Raw genomic sequence first — 22,427 nt, 5'->3', positions numbered from 1 at the left:
GAAAGTTTAAGTCTGACAAAGCTGGTGACAGTCGCCCACTGAAAATCGTCAGATATTCAGAGATATCGGCAGCCGACACAAATATTTTAACCTGACTGAACGACCGATCACCATGGCATGAAAAATGTCGGGACACTCTACAGATGGTCTGAAAATCGTATGAATCGAGGATTTGTACGATCAGATCTTTGTGCCTATGGCCATCTTAATGTAGCTGCTCAGATAAAATGAAACAGTTTTCACAAATGTAAAGGATAATGAAGGATTTGCTCTTCATTATATTTCATTTTGATGGTGTACAATTGCACTAGCACTGCAAAAGGCTAGAGGGTTTCTTTCGGGCCTAGAAGCGTTAAGTTACATGTGGTATTTTTTTTACATCTTTTCTGATGTTTCAGCTAATATAATATGTCCATCTGCAGAGTGAGTGAGGTAGGCTTTTGATCAGGTTTGCAAGATGACATGTCTGACCTTTTCAGATGTACAAGGTCTTAATTTCACAAGCTGTAAAATACACTGCAGTTTCAATATTGCAAAATAAGGCCAAACAAAACACTTTCCCTAAACCATTTAGGGGAAGAAACTGATGGCAAGTTTGTGCAAGTGCAGTTGCATCTGGGGGACAAGGTTCTTGGTTTGTTGGCTCTTGGGTCAACTTTGTAGCATCAATTAAAGTGGGAGTTACTCCAGCAGCTTTAAGTATCAAATTAATTATGGTTCTGTCTGCTTTGGTTTGCTTTCTGTATCAGCCTTTATTGTAATAACCACTGTTTTTAAAGACAAAGAAAATATCCTTGCTAGTTTAGTAGTTGGTAAGTTGACTGAAAGGGGTAGACACTAGTGATGTGCGGGCCGACAAATTGTCAACCCCCACTCGACCCCAAGGGCTCTTACACACGGCCGTTCCGACCTGCGCTCCCCTGCGTTCCGTTTTTTGGCGTTCAGCCGCAGGGGAGCGCAGGAATAGACGCAAGTAATGATTTGAAATGGGGCTGTACTCACTCAGACGGGGGAGGCGCCGAACGCAGGTTCAGACGCAACATGCTGCATTTTTCCTGCGTTCGGCGCCTACACGCGCTTGAGTGAGTACAGCCCCATTTCAAATCATTACTTGCGTCTATTCCTGCGCTCCCCTGCGGCTGAACGCCAAAAAACGGAACGCAGGGGAGCGCAGGTCGGAACGGCCGTGTGTAAGAGCCCTAAAGGTGGCCATAGACGCAACGATAATATTGTACTATGTGCGTGTATAGTGGGAGACAAGCCGACCTATAGCGGCAGAGGACTTGGATATCGGTAGACCAGGCTTTTGAAGGCACCCGAACATCGGCCATTGCTAGTGCTGAATCATCAGATACAGGTAGAATTCTATAGTTTTTACCTGTATATCTGATGATTCTGCTCTACATGTGTGTATTGAAATGAACAATCTTTCTTGGAAAGATCTTTGCCAGGAAAGATCGTAATTGTAATACCTATGGCCACCTTAACGCGCTGCTCTGCACCCGACCGTAACCTGCCACTCCCATTATATTATTCCCCTTATATACTAGTGCCCGACCTGCCTTGTCTCTGACGTCACTGAGCGGGAGGGCAGGCAGGTGCGCGTGTATAAATAGATGCTGCCGGAAGTGGAAGCGGTGCATACTTAGATCGCGGGATGGGCAGCAGGAAGAACTCAGCCTGAACCCGTCCGCGCCCCGAATTCACTGTGCTTGTGTTGGTCTGACCTGACTGACCCACGGGTATCAGGCCGACCTGCACATCACTAGTAGACACATTGCCTAGTGTAGAGACTGATATTTTAAAATAGTTTGTAATTGATTTTCATTTTTATATTTTGTTTTGAGTCAGTTAGGGTTTCTTTGTTAGCTTCTAACTGTTTGGAATTTAGCAGCTGTTTGGTATGGTTTGATTTACCTAATAAACAAGCAGCAATTTGAATAACAGATTGGAAGATGAAATGGAGAAAGCCTGAAGTAAGGAAAAGAAGAAACAATATTATTATAGCTTCACAGAGCAACAGTTTTTTGTTGGCTGGGGTCAATAACCCCCAGCTCCAAATTTGGCTTAAAGGAAAACTGCCACTTTAAAGTGGCCATGTACTGGCCGATGCTGTTCAATTTTTGACCTACCGGTCTTTGGCATTAGGTATTATGTATACATTACTATTGTTCAGTCATTAGAGCAGGTAAATGAAGAGGAGCTGATGATGGCAGACATAGTACATCCGTAGATTAAATTTCCAAACCAGTCTGATTGGAACCAACCAATATCCATGGTACACATATGTGTACTGAAAATCATCATCAAATGTTTAACTTTATTTTCATGTAAACTTAACAGATATAACAGCTCTCTGTGGGTTTGTGTTATTTTCACCTCTCTTTGAAGTCCCTGTGCAGTTCTGGGTTCTCTATCCCTTTCCCCTTTTAAATACTGACACATGCATCTCGTATACACAATACATAGCCAAACATTTTTTTGTATTGTGACAAAGCAACAAATGGGGTGTTTTACAACTGCCAGTAAAATTAACCTGACACCCATTTCCTCTGAACAGATTTAAAGTATTATACAGTCTATTAGGAAATGAAAAGCAATGCCAAATATTCATTGCTGTTTAGTGCAAGCCAACAGATGACAAGGTCTTGAAACTGTTAAAATCTGAAATGAAATTTTCCACCACACAAGTAAGAAAGAGCTGTACAAAGGGAAGTTGCCTTTTAGGACATTTTTACCAAAGCGGTGTTTAAGATCTCTTCCATGTGGGTAAAATGTGGGGCCATTTTTGGGAGATGTTCTTGATTTATTGGAAAACGAATCGCATAAAGTACCAGTAACGCCAAACAATTAAACTATTTTATATACATCTGACCCTTTGCCTGCCAACAACATAGAATCTACATGCGGGCAATGGTTTTAACATAATATTACATATGTAGAGTCTACATTTTCACATTCTATTTAAATGAGTGGGAAAAGAATATTTGATATTTTCATGCCCCTAAAATCCTGTACAAAGTGAATAGGTGAATAGAGAACTGTGGTAAACCATGTGATTTCCATTTGATAATTAGCAACGAGAACTTGTCATAGGGATTTAAAGGAACAGTAACACCAAAAAATTATTTGAACGGAATGACAATATAATGTAGTGTAACCATGCACTGGTAAAACTGGTGTTTGCTTCAGAAAAACAACTATAGTTTTATATAAACTAGCTGCTGAGTAGCCATGGGGGCAGTCATTCAAGCAGAAGCTAGACAGTAGATAACAAAGACATTCTGAAGAATCCCATTGTATACTTCAGGGCTTATCTGTTACCTGCTGTGACCTCTATGCCTTTTCTCCTTTTTTTAGCTTTCAATGGCTGCCCCCATGGCTACACCACAGCTTGTTTATATAAACTATAGTAGAGTTTCTGAAACAAACACATCACTTGTACCAGGGAGGGCAGAGCAACAGTACATTGTATTTCCATTGCTGTTCCTTTAACCAAAGTCTGTAGCTTTAAACCCATCTTTGGTCTGTGGCACAGAGAACACTTTGTCACCCATTCTTAATTATCTCCAGCTTGGGCTACTAATGTTTCCTATTGTAGCCTGAAGTTGCCTTGTTGACTTTTAAAATAACACACCACAATAATGAAATTCATTTGATTTTGGTTTGTCATTCTTTATAATTTTTCTAAGACATTTACAATTACATTTTTCACCTTCTCATGTTTTCCAATAGCAGCTCAGTCAGGCAAGGTGGTCTGATCATGTGAGACACCTATAATAAATGCTGGGCTGCACTGATAGTAAACGTGTGGCATTTAATTTTAATGCAATAAATGCAGCCCTTCTGTATGCCAAACATCAGGAACCCCTGTGATTATATTCACTTACCTTACCTGATACCTTGGGCCTGGGTTCTTTCAGCAAGCACCACGGAGTGTTCCTCTTCCTGCTTCTTTTTCATTCTTTGCATGGGTGCGCATGCCCAGTAGATTGAAAAGCCAAACTTTAACTTTTGCACTCTCCTGTGCATGCGTCAGCCCCGGGATTTTGAAGAAAGAAGCGGTTGTAGTGCTCGCTGAGAAGTACCCCAGGACAATTTTCAGGTGCACCTGCCCAGGGTATTAGGTAAGTGATTACTTGAAGATACTACAAAAATAAGTTGGACGGCTCTGCATTAGTTGATACATTTTTTAACTTCAGGCCTACTGAGCATACTCTCTGAGCTTTATTAAAAGAGATGCAAACTTTCCAATTACTTAATACCTAAAATGTAATCCAGTTACAATATATACAGGAAGATATGGTCTATTTAGCTCTTAATATTTTTCCAGAGTCTCTCTCCCCCATCACTTTTTCCCTGACAGAGCAGTCATGATGAAGTCTCTCTACTGGGCATCTCTATTCCCTTCCCCATGTGTGACATCACCAGACAGGCTTGCCTTTGCATTACTGACAGGCTTGAGCTCACAAAATAAAAACAAATGCTGCACATGCTCACTGGGACCTTCTCTGGCAACAGGCATGCTCATTAAAGACCACTTTAAACTGTGAGTTACAATGAATTGATGGGGCCAGGGCCTGTAGGTAAATGGGGGAGAACTGTGCTGGGTTTTTGTGGCTAATCAGGTAAATGCAGCATAGGGGACAGGGTTCCCCTTTAAAAGTTTTTTCACTTACTTGATTAACAGTCTCCCACTGCTGTCCGAGAGCTGAACACTTCGGAAGGGAGGATGATAGCTCATCTTTAGTCTAACAGCTTTTCCTACTTTTCATTGGTCGCTGAAGTCCCGGTACAGCTGAATTGAGATTGGACAGGCTGGAGGGGAAGTTCAAACTTGACCCACCCAATTCTTCTGCAGCTGTAGCGGGACTTAAACTTCAGTGACCAATCTGGAGTACAGAAAGAATATGCTGGCACCTGAGCTCCCATCCTGCCTTCCGTTGTCTGCAACTCCCTGACAGCAGTGAGGGACTGATAATCAAATAAGTGAATAAATTTATACGGGAACCCTGGCCACCAATGATTTTTTTTAACTAGTAGGGGGGAGCCCTGGCCACCAACGTTTTTTTTTTAACTAGTAGGGGGGAGCCCTTGCCACCAACGTTTTTTTTTAACTAGTAGGGTGGAGCCCTGGCCACCAACGTTTTTTTTTAACTAGTAGGGGGGAGCCCTGGCCACCAACGTTTTTTTTTATACTAGTAGGGGGGGGGGCCCTGGCCACCAATGATTTTTTTTAAATAGTAGGGGGGAGCCCTGACCATCAATGATTTTTTTTACTTGTAGGGGGTGCACTGGTCGCCAGTTATTTTTTTAAACTTGTAGTGGGCAGCCCTGGTCACCAATTATTTTTTTTTAACTCGTTGGGGGGGCTTGCAGCCAATTATTTTTTTTAACTTGTGTGGGGAACACAGGCCACCAATGATTTTTTTTTTTACTTGTGGGGGGGGGGCTGGTCACCAATGTTTTTTTTAAAACTTGTAGTGGGGGGGTGGAGTGCAGGGGGCCCAGGAAATATTGTTGTATGTTATTTAGGGATGCACCAAATCCACTATTTGGGAGTTGGCCGAATCCTTTGGAAAAGATTCGGACGAATACCGAACCAAATCCGAATTTGCATATGCAAATTAGGGGTGGGAAATGAAAAAGTGTGAACATTTTTTTTCACTTCCTTGTTTTGTGAGAAAAGTCATTTGACTTCCCTTCCCGCATATGCAAATTAGTATTCGGATTTGGTTCGGCCAGACACAATTATTCGGCCGAATTCTGCTGAAAAAGGCCAAATCCCGAACCGAATCCTGGATTCGACGCATCCCTAATGTTATTATGTGCATGTGTTTGCCCCAGCATGTCTATTAAAAAAAATACTGGTGTTTATGGAGGATCAGTTTTGATTGCCCATTAAAGGAGACCTGTTAGCCTAAAAAAAAATTCCAAATCCAATTTTATGATGTCAGTCAAACAAAATAAACTTAATTTACATTGCAGCACACTATGTACCGTACAGGGTCTAAATGGGGGGCCCAGGACCATTGGGGGCTGCTGTCGCAGGGCCCCTGCTGCACCGCCACGTGTTTGGGCGTGCGTGGAATCGCTTGCTCGCACTGATTTTGCCGAGACTGGCCCAAACAAGGGAGGTTGGGGCAGGAAAAACAAGCTCAGGGTGCAGATATGGGCCCACAAGTGCCTGGGGGCCACCGGGTTTTTTCCCGGTGTCCACCGGGCTCAGTCCGACCCTGGTACCATACCATACCGTATTGTACTTCTTGCAGATGTGATGGTGGGGGGTGGGGCACCTCAATCGGTGCCTGCAGTTGCTGGTAGAAGAAGCGATCTGGTTCGGCGAGGGCCAGGTTGCCCCGTTGGCCCAGTCTAAACCTCATCCATAATGAACTATTAAAACAAAAGAAAAATACAGATAAAACCTTGATAAACTCCAGTGCAAAGTCCATTTTGAGTTAGCTGTATTTACGTATGCCTCCTTCAGTTGCCACAGCATGTAGCCTTGCTCAGCTATCATACAGAAATCTGTTTCTCATTATGTCTGTACATAGTCTGTGAATCATATAACAGATGTCATTTTTTACTTGGGTGAGAAACTTTTGTGCATTTTTTTTTATAAAGATTCTCTCTGGTTTTTTTTTTGTCACAGTGCCAGAGTTTTACCAATTTTAGTTTAATATATTTTAAAGTTATAGATAGTTTTGAATCCATATTAGTGGCAAAAAAAACCTATTGGGTCTACAGTAGAACCTCCATTTTATGTTTTTCAGAGGTTCAGAATAATGTTTTAAAATCCAGGAAAATGTAAAATCTGAGAAATGCATTATTGATTATATATTGACTGGACCACAAAAGTGCAAAATGAGGGAAAACGTAAAATCAAGGGATGTAAAATTGAGGTTTTGCTGTATTTACTGTTTAAATGATGTATAGCAGACTTGAGGTATGGTGATCCAAATTACAAAAAGATCCCTAATCTGGTAATCCGCAGGTCTCAAGAATTCCAGATAATAGATCTTATGCCTATATAATTAAACACAATTATTTTAGGTCTCCGCTAATTGTATAAAATAAAAACCTTTTAGAGAGCTCTGCGTTTTTCTAGTAAAATATCGGGGACAGCTGTGCTTGGTCAGATCTAAATTACATTAGCAAGAATGTCTAAACAAGTATTTTGTTTAAGGGCAAGCTTTTTATAAAACTCAGAAATTTCTGCCACGCTGTCATCTAGATTATCATCTGTTTAGCAAACCAAAGCAAAAGGCTGTTCGCTTTTAGTTGACTCTCTGTAAGATACAAAAAGATCAACATCAAGACATTGTTTTTTTACCTGCTATTATGTTCCGCCTGAATTTACCAATAAAAAAATTGAACAAGTCTTTCTTTTCATCCACTTCCGGCCTTAATCATAGGCACAATGCATACAATCTTGGTAGCTTTTAATATATATATATATATATAGACACACTACATCAGGGCTATCTTTTTGCTACATTAAATTGATCAAATTGAATAAATGGGCAAGGCAGAGGAGGGTTCATCACAGAGAGCAGGAACTACACACTTTAAAACACTGAATGAACAGTGGAGCAGGACAAGGAAAGGAGGGATTCACAGGGTATTACTAATTTACTAGAAAGTACATAGCCAGCCCAGCCCTATCTGGTAATTTATCAGCTAGGCTGGTCAAATACTTGCTGAGTAGTAACCCAAGTCTCAGGTTTTGTTTCTGGATAAATTGAAGGATTCAACTCATGGTAGAATGGTTTCCAATGAAAAGTGCAACGAATGGCCTAAGGGCAGATAGATATTACTTGTTAGATATAAGGAGTGTGGTCATCATGAGGGTGAGTATAGATAAACCATGGGGTCCAGATCTTTAGAAATTGTGCTTGGTTTTCTATGGTAAAGCTTGTTAATTTTTTATTTATCATGATCCAATCCAAAGAGTAATCTTCTGCCATGAATTGGCAATTGTTTGTTTCTGCTGACTGAATAAACTTTCAAAAATATTGCTCTGTTACAAGTAATGCCTGATCTGTTGTAAGATGGTTCCCAATATTTTTATCACTTGGAGTATAAATTTTGTAGTAATACCACATTGTCATCATAGATGGAAGCATTCTGCATCTTTTGCCGCAGTTTCTAAAGAAGTGTCTAACTGCAATCTCAGGTAGTTTGATTGATATCGCTATGCTATAGTGCTTGCTGGCACAAGGCTCTGAGAACTAGTCATCGTGCAAGAGTTTTTTCTTCGAGGCGGTGTTTGAAGTTTAGTTTTACATTCTCTTTTAACACCAGATGGCCATAATTGCTTTTATTTCATTTATACTGCTAAAAGGGATGCTGCAGCCCTCTCCCAACCCATAAATTCCAGCATCATTATAGCTTCTGCATTTGCCATCAGCCCTATGCAGTGTCAGCTCTATACAAGGAATGCTTTAATTGGAGCTTTAGTTGCCCTTGAAATTCAGTTTATTAATGATGTGTTTTCTCTTTAGAAACAACTACAAAAATGTGCATTGCATCTGGAGTACAACATGTGTATTTATTATAAACAAGTGCTGTGTTTTGTAGCTTGTATTCTGTAACAAATAAATCTGCATCCTTGCAACACTAATTTATGACTTGCATCTTTTCTAATTGTAAAACTCAGCAAGCATGATTTGAAAAAAAGGAAAAATGTTGCTATTTTTTGGCCAATTTTCACATTATTTTAGTAGGAAAATACATTTTACACAGCTCCCATAGGCAGCAATATTAGAACAGTTTGGGTAGATTGGGTAGTGTTTTTAGCAGAAAAAAAAGAAAGCTCTGTGTGTCATCATCTTTATACAGAGTAGCCAACTTCAGTCAGTGTATTTTCAGAATAGAGTAAAAAGGACAGAGGTCCCTTTATTAAAATATACCTTGAGTTTCTGTCTTTTGAAAAAAGATACTAGTGACCTTTTAAGTAAAAGTTGAAAGAAAGGCTTTTATGCTGTGAAGGCTTGCATTACTGCTTTACCTTCATTAACGGTATCTGTTTCCTATAGCTTTTGTCGCTTCACTTTGAATTATGCTCACAAAGTGTGGCTTTTTAACAGGGTATATGCTGAAATGTTTCTACAGTATTTTGACATATGTTGTGGATAAGAGGTGCTATCTCCACTGGGACAGGGATTGATGTGAGCAAGCCTTTTTTTTAACATTTCTTCATGATATTCATCTGGAGTGTCGGACGGGGGGGACGATGGCAACTCCAGGGCCCTTTCGCCTGCCGCAACAGTCCTCCATCCACCTACTCTCGCCCCCGAGCAGCGCCTACCTGATTTTCTTCTATTGGTCTGGGAGGGGAGAGGTCAGGGAGCTTCAGTCAGGCAGAGGCGAGCGAATCTGGGCCACTGGGATCCATCTGGTTTTTGCCCATTGTCCCATCAGCCCAGTCCAACCCTGCATAAAGATGTAAGTAAACTAAAATATATTAATAGATTCAAAAATAAATTATATTTTCGTAAATAAATCCGGACTATTTGTGATTTCAGAAAATGCTTGCTCGTATTTTTCAGGCTCAAATTTTAGAATAACAGAAACTTTTTGATAAATTAGCCCCATAATGTACTATTGCTAGGGTCTCTTCTGCCATGAGACAAGGTGAGAAATTTGCCTCAGGCAGCAGTGAGCGGCCACTTAATTGGGGCAGCAAAAACCCACCTCCTGTAGCTTTAAGTGCCGCGTTAACATTTTTCAAAATGAAAATTCGGCTCAGCTAGTGCAGAGAGCGTTATATCGCTCACTGCACTAACAATGTGGCCCTCTTTGACCCACTCCAACACTAAAGTTTTAAGCTCGGAGTGGGGACGGGGATGGCTGCCTTAGGCGGTAGCAGCCCCAGGATTACCCCTGACTATTGCCCTGCAATCGTATGTATTGCCACCTTAAGAATGCAAAATATAACATTATTTCTTGCTTTATACTTGCATTGGTATGAGCCTTATCTATTATTAGAGTAACACTCCTAAATGCTGGAGGGTAGTAAAAGAAAAAATGAAACAAATGATCCATTTTACTGTAAAATAAAAAAGTCCTTATTTATTTGCTAAAAATAGCTGTATATTATCCATTTTAGCATGTTTGTATTGGTTGTTACTTGGAATGCACTGATACCAGGATTTGGTCTAATCCCAGCATTTTTTCCCCCTTAATTTGTTTGTTAATTTAGAGCTCCTGGCTATGAAAGTGAAACATTTAGAAGATATTTTTCTAGATAAACTTAAATTTGAATATTCAATTTAGAGTTTGGATATGGTTTGGTATTTGGCAGCTTTTGTGCAAGAATTTTTGCATCCTTATTTGCTTATACCATAAACAGTTTTAAGGAAATAGAAGTGGACACCTTTCAGCATTACCTAGCTATTTTATCGGCAGACCTAGATAATGCTCTAATAACATTTTACCCATGTGAAATGCTGTTTTGATGTAGTTAATTGCCTTCATAAATGAGAGCTTGCTGGACATATGTCCACTGTCATTTTCTGCCACCCTTTTATTTATTATCTTGGTTGCTGAAACAGGTACAGCAAAATGATTATGGGTTACTTTATTTTACTGCCTGGTCTAATGCCAAGACATAAATTAATTTATATTAGGGTACCTATGTGACCAGTTAAATTCAAATTTTCATTTTTAACTCTATATCATTTTAAACCATGATGTAAATCAACTATTACTTTCTGTAATTTCAATTGCTTTGACCTTCTCTTCTTCCATCGGCAGAATCTATAAATACAGAGTGTGCGTCAGTCCAGGATAATAGAGTTGAGTTGCTGTGCTGCTAGCTTGTTTTGTGACATAAAAACGTAAACACGATAACAATGAACAGATATCTGAGTCACTGTTGCTTCTCCTTGTCAGATACTGATATGTCCACTTCCATAATATTTTAAAATTCAACAGCAGCACTAGATATCCACACTGAATTTGTCAGGGCTATACTAAGTTGTTCTATCCGCCTCAGTGAACATTATGTGTTTCAGTATTTTTCATTGATAGAATATATTACAGGAATATCTTATATGGGGTTTTCATCTTAAATCATTCTGAGACTATTTGCAGTTGGTCTTCTTTTTTTTTTATTTCTGGTTTATGAATTACTAAGCTTTTTGTTCAACACCTATCTGGTTGATAGGGTCTAAATTACCAGTGTGTGGCTTGGTTGAAAGACTGTATAGGGTAAAAGGTAAGTAAAAAAACAGTAGTATTTTTTGGCTGCCAGGGTCACTGAGCCTCATTTGAAAGCTGTAAAGAGTCAGAAGTAGAAGGCAAATAATTCAATAACTATATGAAATAAAAAATGGAATGTTGTTAAGAATTGCCATTCTATAATGTACTAAATGTTAATTTAAAGGTGAACCACCCCTTTAAAAATTATTTTCTTTGTTGGTCTCATAAAACACAATGCTATATTCTTTAATTTACCTTACTGTTTTTGTAATTTCTTTATCTTTGACAAGTTTTGACCAAAATAAAATGTATCAATTGCTCACATTGAGCCAAAATAAAGAGAGAAAAAGGTTTATCAAATGAAAACTCGTGGCTGATGTTCAAATTTGAGATACAATTCAATTCAGAAGTGCTGTTAGTAGAGAGCTATAGGACCCTGCAGACACCAGGAGGAAAGTCACATGGGCGGAAGAGAAGCAGGAGGGATCTGTGCATGAATCAAAGAGGGACAGAAGGGGAGTTGGACAACTGGTCATTTACACAATGTGGGACATTTCCATACTCAATGTAAGTTGCTTAAAAGCATGCGGTGGATTTGAGCAGTCTACTTTGCTAGGAACTCAGTCTGATTTTGTTTTGGAGAGAGTACAAGCGATGGAACAGGACTTACATGTGATAGTGATATACACAGTCTGTCTGGCACTGGAATCCAACAGGCTGTACATATCAGTCATATATGAGTGACACAATATCTGCTAAACATTGTGGTGTGTTGGTACATTGTACACATTAAGAGAACCAGCAAACCTTAAACTGAAAGGTAAAAAAAGCTCACTTCTTATAAAATGCAAAAAATAAACTGGAAATTAATTAGGAGAAAAGTTTTTCTCCTCAAATTGAATCTCATCTATGAGTTTTCACGTGATAAACCATAAGATAACTTTTTTCTCTCCGAATTGAACTGACCTTATTGGAGTCTAATGCATTCTGTATTTTTTTTTAACTGAAGCTAATAATAATACTTTTCATTATTAATCACAAATAAGTTTTCTTGTAACACAGCATTTCGGCTTTTCACTGGGAAAAATACTGGGTGAAATGTCCTAATGAGCCATTTGTGGGTTAATTCAATATCCTCCTATTCCAGATGAGTAATTTACTCACTACACTGTACTGCTGTGGAATATATTGGATCTTTATAAATATGTGTGTGTGTGTGTGTTGTTAAAGGAGAAGGAAAGTCGCACTTTAGGGTGCCAAATGCGGGGATGAATGTATTGGGGGTGCCAAATGTTAGGCACCCCCATGTGAATGTATTTACTTACCTGAAACCCCGGACCAGTGCTCCTATCAGCAGAAAACTGCACCGGCCCAGGGTTATTCCAGCGAGCACCACGGAGCATCCCTCTTCTGGCTTCTTCTTTCTTCAAATTTCCCGGGGCAGACACAAGCGCAGTAGAATGAAAAAGCCGACTTTTTAGGCAAAGTTCGGCCTTTTCACTCCAAAGCGAATGAGTCGCCGCAAGAAGAAGCCGAAAGAGGAGCGCTCCGTGGTGCTTACTGGAATAACCCTGGGCCGGTGCAGTTTTCTGCTGATAGGAGCACAGGCCCGGGGTTTCAGGTATATAGACTTGGGGGTGCCTAACATTTGGCACCCCCAAGTGTTAAACGACTTTCCTTCTACTTTAATAGTAGTAATAATAATTAAGCTACTGTTAAGTGTTCTACTGTGTAAAAGTTAACATAACAGTTCATTTACATATCTTATCAAAGTCAAGCCTGCAAATAATATATCTGATTTTGTAAAATAACGAAAATTCAACTGTCTTGCAGATGGCAGAGACCTCGTTGGGGGTAGAGGTTTTTTCAGCATGACATTTTAAGGAAAACCGTCATTTCCACATTTTCATGAAGAAGTACTTAATCAAGATGATTGGAAAACTCAAACAAAACCTGCTCCTGGCCTGTCTTGTTATAAGTTCAGTGACTGTATTCTATTTAGGGCAGCATGCAATGGAGTGTCATCATCGGATAGAGGAACGCAGTCAGCCTGCTAAAACTGAGAATGCAAAGGCAACATTAAGAACTGATATCAAAGGAAATTCCAACTTTACATATGATAAGGACATGCCGTTAATTTTTATTGGAGGAGTCCCTCGGAGTGGAACAACACTTATGCGTGCCATGCTTGATGCCCACCCAGAAGTTCGTTGTGGAGAAGAAACCAGGGTTATCCCTCGCATTTTGGCTGTCAAACAAATGTGGGCACGATCAAGCAAAGAGAAAATAAGGTTAGATGAAGCTGGTGTTACGGACGAAGTGCTAGATTCAGCCATGCAGGCATTTTTATTGGAAATCATAGTGAAACATGGAGAACCAGCACCATATCTTTGTAACAAAGATCCATTTGCTTTAAAATCATTGACTTATTTAGCCAAGATATTCCCAAATGCCAAATTTCTTCTGATGGTGAGGGATGGACGTGCCTCCGTACATTCCATGATTTCAAGGAAAGTCACCATAGCTGGCTTCGATCTAAATAGTTATCGAGACTGCTTGACAAAGTGGAACCGTGCTATTGAAACCATGTATAATCAATGCATGGAAGTGGGTTATGATAAGTGCATGTTAGTACATTATGAACAACTGGTTTTGCATCCAGAAAGCTGGATGAGAACTCTTTTGAAGTTTCTTCATATACCATGGAGTGATGCTGTGTTGCACCATGAAGACATGATTGGCAAAGTAGGCGGTATATCGTTATCTAAGTAAGTATACAGTGCTGTTACCTTTTTTATCATCAGCTCATCCATCTTGCCATATCTATAGAAATATGCAACAATAAATGCATGTTTTAAGATATTTTGGTGGGTTTGGAACTTAGTGGGTGCTGGTGGGTGAAAAAGTATCTTATTTTGTTTATGTTCTGAAAAAGTACCCTTTAACTGCTGTTTTTTTTTTAATTTGCTTCCAGATTCCTGGTTTATGGCTATTGATAAATTGACTGTAGTGTGTTTGTGATAGGGACCTTAGATTATAAAATCCACCAGCACAGGAACTGTGATTTTAGCTGCACCAGGCACCAGGGATGCTCTTGCCATATGGCAAGATTACCAGGGTGTCAAAAAGCCAGTCAATTTCTGTTTGTTTTGTTTTTTAAAACAGAAGTTTGTCTATTTTAGTGCAGAAAATTCATCTGGAGTCCAGTGTAAAAAAAAAAAACCGAGGAACTGTGAGGGCAAAATTAACTGGAAAACTTCTTGGCCTGGAAATCCTCCCTGCAGTTTCCACACTAGGGAAGGAGGAGAGATTCGTAAAAAAAAACTAATGGACAGGGGATAAGTGGTAGAAAATTAAGGACAGGACACAAATGTGCAAAGATTAGACAAGAAGAGAAAAACAAAGTAAAAGCAGAGTGAAAGGGGAACGCTGTATGGCAAAGGAACACTTACCTGTTTGTAGAGCTTTCTAATGCTGAAGAGGCACTTTAAGTAGGGGCTTCATTTCATAGGAAAGTGGGGGGGTTGTAGAGTGGCAATCACACTAAAAGTACTTGGGTCTGTTCCTAATACAGGTATGGGACCTGTTATACAGAATGGTTGGGACCTGGGCCAGTGAATCCATAACTTTCTTCTAAAGCTTTGGTTTTGTAAATTGCGTTTATTAACTGCACATTTCTTTTTTCAGAGTTGAAAGATCCACGGACCAAGTTATCAAGCCAGTAAATGTTGAAGCTTTGTCAAAATGGGTTGGGAAAATACCAACAGATGTATTAAGAGACATGCCTGTCATTGCACCAATGTTAGCCAAACTGGGTTATGATCCATATGCAAACCCACCCAACTATGGAAAACCAGATCAGAAGGTCCTTGACAATACAAGAAGGGTAAGTTTATTTAAACTGTTACCTTTTATTTAATTTTTGCAAAGAGAACCTCATTTTAGGTTTAACTTAACATATTGAACCTCAAATACATAACATTGCAGGGCTTATTTACTAAAACTCAAATTAATCAAATTGTTCTAGGTAAAACTCTTATCCACAAATGAAACTCATATATTAATAATTTTTTGTAAAAAAATCTTACGATTGACGTAACGAAAAGTTGATTTTTGGATTTTTCGGATTATCGGAGGAAAACCCTGAATTTTTTTGTACCTCGACAGATTTGAGATGGTTTATTTTCGGATTCAGATTTTTAGCAGCTTTGGGGTATGATAAATCTCTAAAAAAAAAAAAAAATTCCATGAAAAATTTGAATTTTCCCCCTTAAAAGCTCAACCAGGAAAAACTGAGGTTTAATAAATGGGCCCTGTATGTATCATTGGTGTCAGTAACATTTACATGCTCAGTGTAGTCTGGGCAGATGTTGAAAAGCTAAGCTTTGTGGTTACAAATTAACAAGCAGGCTGGCCTGTCTGATGCTACAAGTCTGTTTATTATATTCTGGTGCTAGTTGCACTGTTTTCTGTGCTGCCATGCAATTAAAATCAGAATTAATCATTATTCAACATTGTAACATTCATGTTCTTTATATGCAGAATATTGTGAGCTGGACCGTAAGCTCAGGTAACTGATAATAACAGCACAAGACATGTGTAGTGAATCAGCAGAAACAAAGATGGGGGAGCTATAAGGGCATGAGGCACGGTTATTTACTGCTATAGAGTCGTGGTTGCCTTGGGCTGGTATAGAAGCCCAAAGCATAATGAACAACAATTCTACTCTACTTTAAGTTTACAGGTCTCTGACCTTTAAAAAACTTATATATCACATTTTTGTGATCAGGGAAATGCTGATTCCTCTAGTTTGGCACCAAGGTATCATTTATTTTACATGGTCATTAATGGTTATAAGAGTCGGAAGCAGTGGCCATCATGGCCACTAAATGCTGATTTCCAAACATCGGCCCCATCTGCCATTCTTTTTTGTACAAAACAATGTCCAGATACAGTAATACAAGTCTGCCTATCATTGCAATAGTTGCAATTGCAAAGACTATATGTACTGTTATTCTATTCTTAAAAAGCACTAGGTCTAATTCAATGTCTTTCATAAAGAGACTTTTTTTGTAGAGAGGAGCCCTGATGTTTGCCCCTAGAGCAAAACTCTAACCTCCCGTTTATGGGCCAATATTTTGGGTCATAAGGGATTCCCTTAGCTCAAGAAAGTAATAGATATATGAAAACATTAACACTTGCTCCGCTATATTTATGAGGTTATCCAAAACCCCTCAAAAAATTAACATAATTGTATTTCTGTTCAGGTCCCCTTTAAGGTATGGGGATCCAAATTACAGAAAAATCCCTTAAGCATAAAACCCCAGATCCCGTGCATTCTACATAACACATCCCATACCTGTGCATGAAACTGGTGTAGAAAAGACTTTCCAAACAGCCAGTGCCGGTCTTAGGCCGATTGGACCTATTGCGCCCAATCGGGCCCCGCGCCCATGGGGGCCCCGCACAGCCGCATCAAAACAAGAGCAAGGATTTGCTGCCTTTCTCCCTCACCAATGTTTCCAGACGCGCGCAGTAAGACTGACCGGACGAACTGCTGTGAAGCCCGCCCCCAGGGCAGTATCTGTTTTCTTTTTTTTTTCTCTGTTCGCTGGCTTTGTAAATAGTAGCAGACTAAGGGGGTGTGCGGCGACAGGTGGGACTGGGAGAGGGAGCGTTCGTTACATGCCCTGCGTGCCCTACAGATGACAGCAGCCAATTGCAGGCAGCGGAGAAAGGCGCCATTATACTTTGTTTGAACTCGGCTAACAGGCATGATGGATGATAGACGATGGTGCTGCAGATTCATCCTCTCCCCCCCCCCCCAGACTATCGCTTCAGAAAGAATGCTGGCCCAGTAAGGCTACAAATCACGTTTATTACACTGCCTTGTGAATTGTAACCCTTTCCTTGCTAGCAAAAATTGCATTTGTGCCATTCTTTTGTTATGCATTTTTCGATATTTATTCATGAAATTGCCACTGTGCCACCTAAAGTGATTTTGGGGGGTATTTATACATGCAATTCTCACTGTGTTCATTCTGCTCTTATTTCTGGGGTATTATACATGGAATTGCAAATGTGTTTATTCTGCTAAATGTTTTTTGGGTTTTATAAATCAAATTGCATCAGTGTCTTTTTTCTTAGAATGATGGGATTTGTGCTTTAGTAACAGCTAAATGAAATGTTTAACTATCTATATATTCAATATTTCTCCCATAGGTATTCCCCTGTACTAAGCACAATTCAGCAGGAACAGCTCCCTAAGTTTGCTCATAGTCTGTACAGAGAGATCCCATAAAACTATGACAGCATAGGTATTCCCCTGTACTAAGCACAATTCAGCAGGAACAGTCCCCTAAGTTTGCTCATAGTCTGTACAGATAGAGCCCCATAAAACTATGACAGCATAGGTATTCCCTGTACTAAGCACAATTCAGCAGGAACAGTTCCCTATGTTTACTCATAGTCTGTACAGAGAGATCCCATAAAACTATGACACATAGGTATTCCCTGTACTAAGCACAATTCAGCAGGAACAGTCCCTAAGTTTGCTCATAGTCTGTACAGAGAGATCCCATAAAACTATGACACATAGGTATTCCCTGTACTAAGCACAATTCAGCAGGAACAGTCCCCTAAGTTTGCTCATAGTCTGTACAGAGAGATCCCATAAAACTATGGCAGCATAGGTATTCCCCTGTACTATTTACCATACATACATACATTTACCATACATATTTACCATACAATAGGAGGGTAGTTCTTTAAAAATGGTTGCATATACTTTGGTTGCATATACTGTGAAAATGAGTTCCTGTGCTGTGTATGCAGTTGAACTCAATAAAAATAAACAAGTGAAATGTAGTGAGTAATTATCAATGGACAGAGAGAAAAACAGTTACTATTCGTCATCCAGCCCTGGAACCCTGTGCCAGATGGCAAAACTCCATTTAGAGGGCCCCACCAAAATAGTTCCAATTGGGCCCCGCAGTTGGTAAGACCGGCCCTGCAAACAGCAGATAACCCCCCCTCGAAAATCTACTCTAAATAAATGAATAACTCTCCATAACAGGCCTAAACCTAGCTACTGCTCTGCCTCCACCCCGGGCTGGATTTACTATTTATGCCCTTTTAGATAAATCTATTTTGCCACCTCCCATCATGCTGCTGTTGACCCATGGCCCAAAAAACTACTTCTCAAATAAATAAAAATAAACATCAAATATACAATATTTTTGTGTAAAAATTTATTTATTTTTAAATATTTAAACTTTTCTGCAAAAAGCTTAAAAAAAACAGACAGAATTCACTGGAACGTTAAAGCAACTGCATTGGAAACCCTTCTCCTCCTGCCGTATTCTCCTCCTTCTTTGATTAAAACTTCATCTACAATTCCTCTTGATAGGCGCGGGAATGTTGTAAGTTTCTTTCCAAGGCTTTAAATGTATTACCCAGAAATGGGGTCTTCAGGGGCTTCCACATCATCATAACACTTTTCTGTCTTGACAATCCAGTCTTCCTTCAGACTTTTTGGAACTCTAAAGCCAAGTTGCTGCAAAGTGAAAATATACAAATATTTGTCATATATATATATCTGTATATTTATGACTATGTGAAACATATATATAATAGTAAGTTGTTTGCCAGTCCTTTTTATACTTATTTCCATACTAACCTGCATTTCTTTTTTCAGTGTCAGTAAGAAAATGCAAATTCCAATCAACTCAAACCACTCCATAGTGGCACATTCTTCTCGGAAAGGGAAATCCTAGTTTAAAAATAAATATTACTAGTTAGTTGCCTGCATATGTACTCAGGGCCCATTTTTTAAGGGGCAGATTTATCAAAGGTCGGTGTGAATTTTCAAATGAAAAAAAAAAAGCTTAGCTTTTTTGTTGGACTAGGGAATAGTCCAAATTCAATTTGAATTTCAAAAAAATTTGAAAATTCAAATATCGAAATTTATCATGTACTGTCTCTTTAAAATTTAGACTTCGACCATTCGCCATCTAAAACCAGCCGAATTTCTGTTTTAGCCTATGGGGGACCTCCTAGAACCCATTTGGAGTCAATTGGTCAAGTTTGGGAAAAACTTTCAATCCAATTCAATTGAACGCGCTATTCACTTTGATTCGTACGATCCAATTCGGACCTATTCGATCGAAAATGGACCTATTCGAACTTCGCCTTAATTTCGGTTGGTCTTTTTGAATTCGAATTTCCAAGTTTTTTCAATTCAAAATTCGACCCTTGATAAATTTGCCCTTAAATGATAGAAAAATAACAGTTGAATAATAACTTACCCAGTCAGCAAGCATACAGCTGTGATCGTAGATTTTGCAGCCAATAAACAATAAGCTCACTGAAAGATTAATATGTTAAGGAAAAAGCCTCAAACGATGTTACTAACATCCTAATGATTCTCCTCTCTTCCCCGTCACCCCCTTCTTTCCTGCTTTTCTTTATTTATCCCTCTTTTTAGTGTTAGTTTTTTTTATAGATGTATATTTACTAACATATGAGGGTATTATGGGATGTATATTTACTGACAAATGAGGGTATTATTAGTGATGGACAAATAAATTCGCCTGGCATGAATTTGCTGCAAATTTCCGTGTTTTGCCACCGGTGAATACAATTGCGAATCTCCTGCAAAAATTCCAATTTCCAATTTCCACAATTTTTTCATGAAATTTCTGATTTTTCTAGAATTTTTCGTGAGGAATTCGCCCATCACTAGGTATTATGGGATGTATATTTAGTGACATATGAGGTTATTATGGGATGTATATTTACTGACATATGAGGGTATTATGGGATGTATATTTACTGACATGAGGGTACTATGGGATGTATATTTACTGACATATGAGGTTATTATGGGCTGTATATATACTGACATATGAGGGTATTATGGCATATATGTATACATTATATATATATACACACACACACACACACACACACACACACACACACACACACACACACACACACACACACACACACACACACACACACACACACACACACACACACACACACACACACACACACACACACACACACACACACACACACACACACACACACACACACACACACACACACACACACACACACACACACACACACACACACACACACACACACACACCGGACTCTTGTATTTGTCTATATGTATTTTGTCACTGCCTCATTGCACCCCCACCTAATGGTTTTAAAAATTAGTGGTGTGCACAACTTTCCCATATATATATATACTGTATATATATATATATATATATAGATGCAATTAGGAGCACTCACGGTTGTAGTGATAAAGGAATGTCTTTTTATTGGAGTGTTACAAACTACCCCACATCAATGCGTTTCGGTTCTCTCAGAACCGTCGTCCTGACGACGGTTCTGAGAGAACCGAAACGCGTTGATGTGGGGTAGTTTGTAACACTCCAATAAAAAGACATTCCTTTATCACTACAACCGTGAGTGCTCCTAATTGCATCTATTTGTTCTCCTTTGAGGAGCACCCGGGATTCGATTTACTGAGGGTGAGTGCCGGTGAAGCATCTGTCTATATATATATAGATATATATATATATATATATATATAGATATATATATATATAGATATATATATATATATATATATATATATATATATATATATATAGATATATATATATATAGATATATATATATATATATATAGATATATATATACTGTGTAGCATTATCTATAACTAGAAAAAGGATACAGCATAAGAAAATAGATGTTAAAGACGAGGCAAGTACTACACGGAATAAGAACAGCCGTGTGTTATCCTTCCAGAGTGACAATTTGTAGTAGTAGTAGCAGTGACATGTTGCATATAGATTTGCTTGTCCAAAAGCCAACACTGCTCCAATCAGGTGAAGATATTCATATTCAAACTCCTAAAATAGAAATACACATGTACATGTTTTGTTCATTTTAAAGACCATATACAATTTTCAAAAATAAAATTAAAATTACAATAATGCCCAATAAAACCCAGAAATAAATTGTATAGGGACCTACCTGGAAGTATCCTGCAATGAGGATACCCACGCAGGACAATAATCCACTGCCAAGTATGATCTTGTTATGGAGATCTTTGCCATTAGGATTAGAGAGCTTGAAATACTTATACTCTCCATACATTGTAATAGCACCTGAAAAATAAAAATCAATGATAAAACAGTAAAAAAGATGGAACATTTATTTAATTTAACTAATAAATTAAAAATATTCTTACACAAAAAAATTGTATTGCAAATATCACTACAAGATCATTTAGCTTTAAAGGAAGCAATAACTTGTTTATATATAAATGGTTACGCACATACTCCATGTTTCTTTTAGTTTCCAGTAAACTATATTAGTCTCACTTACCCAAAATGGCAGCTAGAGTACAAACTGCTGAAAATATGTAGCTTTCTGGGGCATTTAATCCAAGGTCGCTGAAAGACAAATAGAAAGCCAATTGTGGGTTTTTTTGGCCAACATTCAACAAACAAAGAGTGCATAAATATATGCAAAAATTCAGTTTACTTACCTTATATATGGCACAAAAGGCTCAAGGTGACCCAAAGTAACAGCTACAATATATCCACTAACAAAACCCAAAAACATTAAAACAGACCAAAGTACTGGCACGATGGCCAAGGTATTAAAACAACAAAATTTCATAATTTAAAAAAAGTAAAAATAATAGATTAATAATAGATTTGATTAATAATAATAATAGATTGATGATAATAATAATAATAATAATAGAATGATAATAATAATAATAATAGATTGATTAAAATAGTTATAAGGGAGTAAAAGTGTGCGTGTGAACTGCTCAGCTATCACTTCCCAAATGACTATTAACCTGTATTGTGTCTACAACTGGTTTCAAATTGTGTCTACAAGTGGTTTCAATGCCATTATGATGTCATTTTCATGTCATTATGATGTCATTATGATGTCATTATGATGTCATTATCATGTCCTCACAATGACATGATTTAAAACCAGTTTTAGCTAGTTGCTTCCATTGCCATGGCAACGTGTCATTGTGATGTAATCACCAATGTTACACTGTAACAGGTATGCTTACAGTTTAGGCACTGAAATTTTCTGGATAATTCTAAACTATAAAAAGTTAATGAAGAATAGATTTACATTAAAACCATTAAAGCCAACTAACAAT

The 22,427-nt window shown here is 38.5% G+C and overlaps 1 protein-coding gene and 1 long non-coding RNA gene across 5 annotated transcripts in view; one reads left to right on the top strand and one right to left on the bottom strand.

Annotated features, from left to right (window-relative positions):
• Positions 1-22,427, top strand: part of tpst1.L (tyrosylprotein sulfotransferase 1 L homeolog) — a 39,948-nt gene that overhangs the window by 4,765 nt on the left and 12,756 nt on the right. For 3 of the 4 annotated variants that reach the window (XM_018245041.2, NM_001092121.1, XM_041580976.1), the window contains exons 2-3: positions 13,039-13,973; positions 14,893-15,091. In XM_018245041.2, coding sequence (XP_018100530.1) covers positions 13,114-13,973; positions 14,893-15,091 — 1,059 coding nt within the window. In that variant the 5' untranslated portion in view covers positions 13,039-13,113. Of the gene's footprint in view, positions 1-11,658; positions 11,773-13,038; positions 13,974-14,892; positions 15,092-22,427 lie in introns of those variants that run through there. The other variant, XM_018245038.2, reaches the window with a different exon arrangement.
• On the bottom strand, positions 18,672-21,227 carry LOC121400004. The gene is made up of 4 exons (XR_005965466.1): positions 20,967-21,227; positions 19,512-19,570; positions 18,884-18,976; positions 18,672-18,760 (listed from the first exon to the last, which is right to left on the bottom strand). It is a non-coding gene; the product is annotated as an uncharacterized LOC121400004 (long non-coding RNA).

Source organism: Xenopus laevis, chromosome 2L (assembly GCF_017654675.1).
Source record: "Xenopus laevis strain J_2021 chromosome 2L, Xenopus_laevis_v10.1, whole genome shotgun sequence".
NCBI lineage: Eukaryota > Metazoa > Chordata > Amphibia > Anura > Pipidae > Xenopus > Xenopus laevis.
The sequence above is the reverse complement of the archived record's forward strand: the minus strand, read 5'-3'. Positions and strand labels throughout refer to the sequence as shown.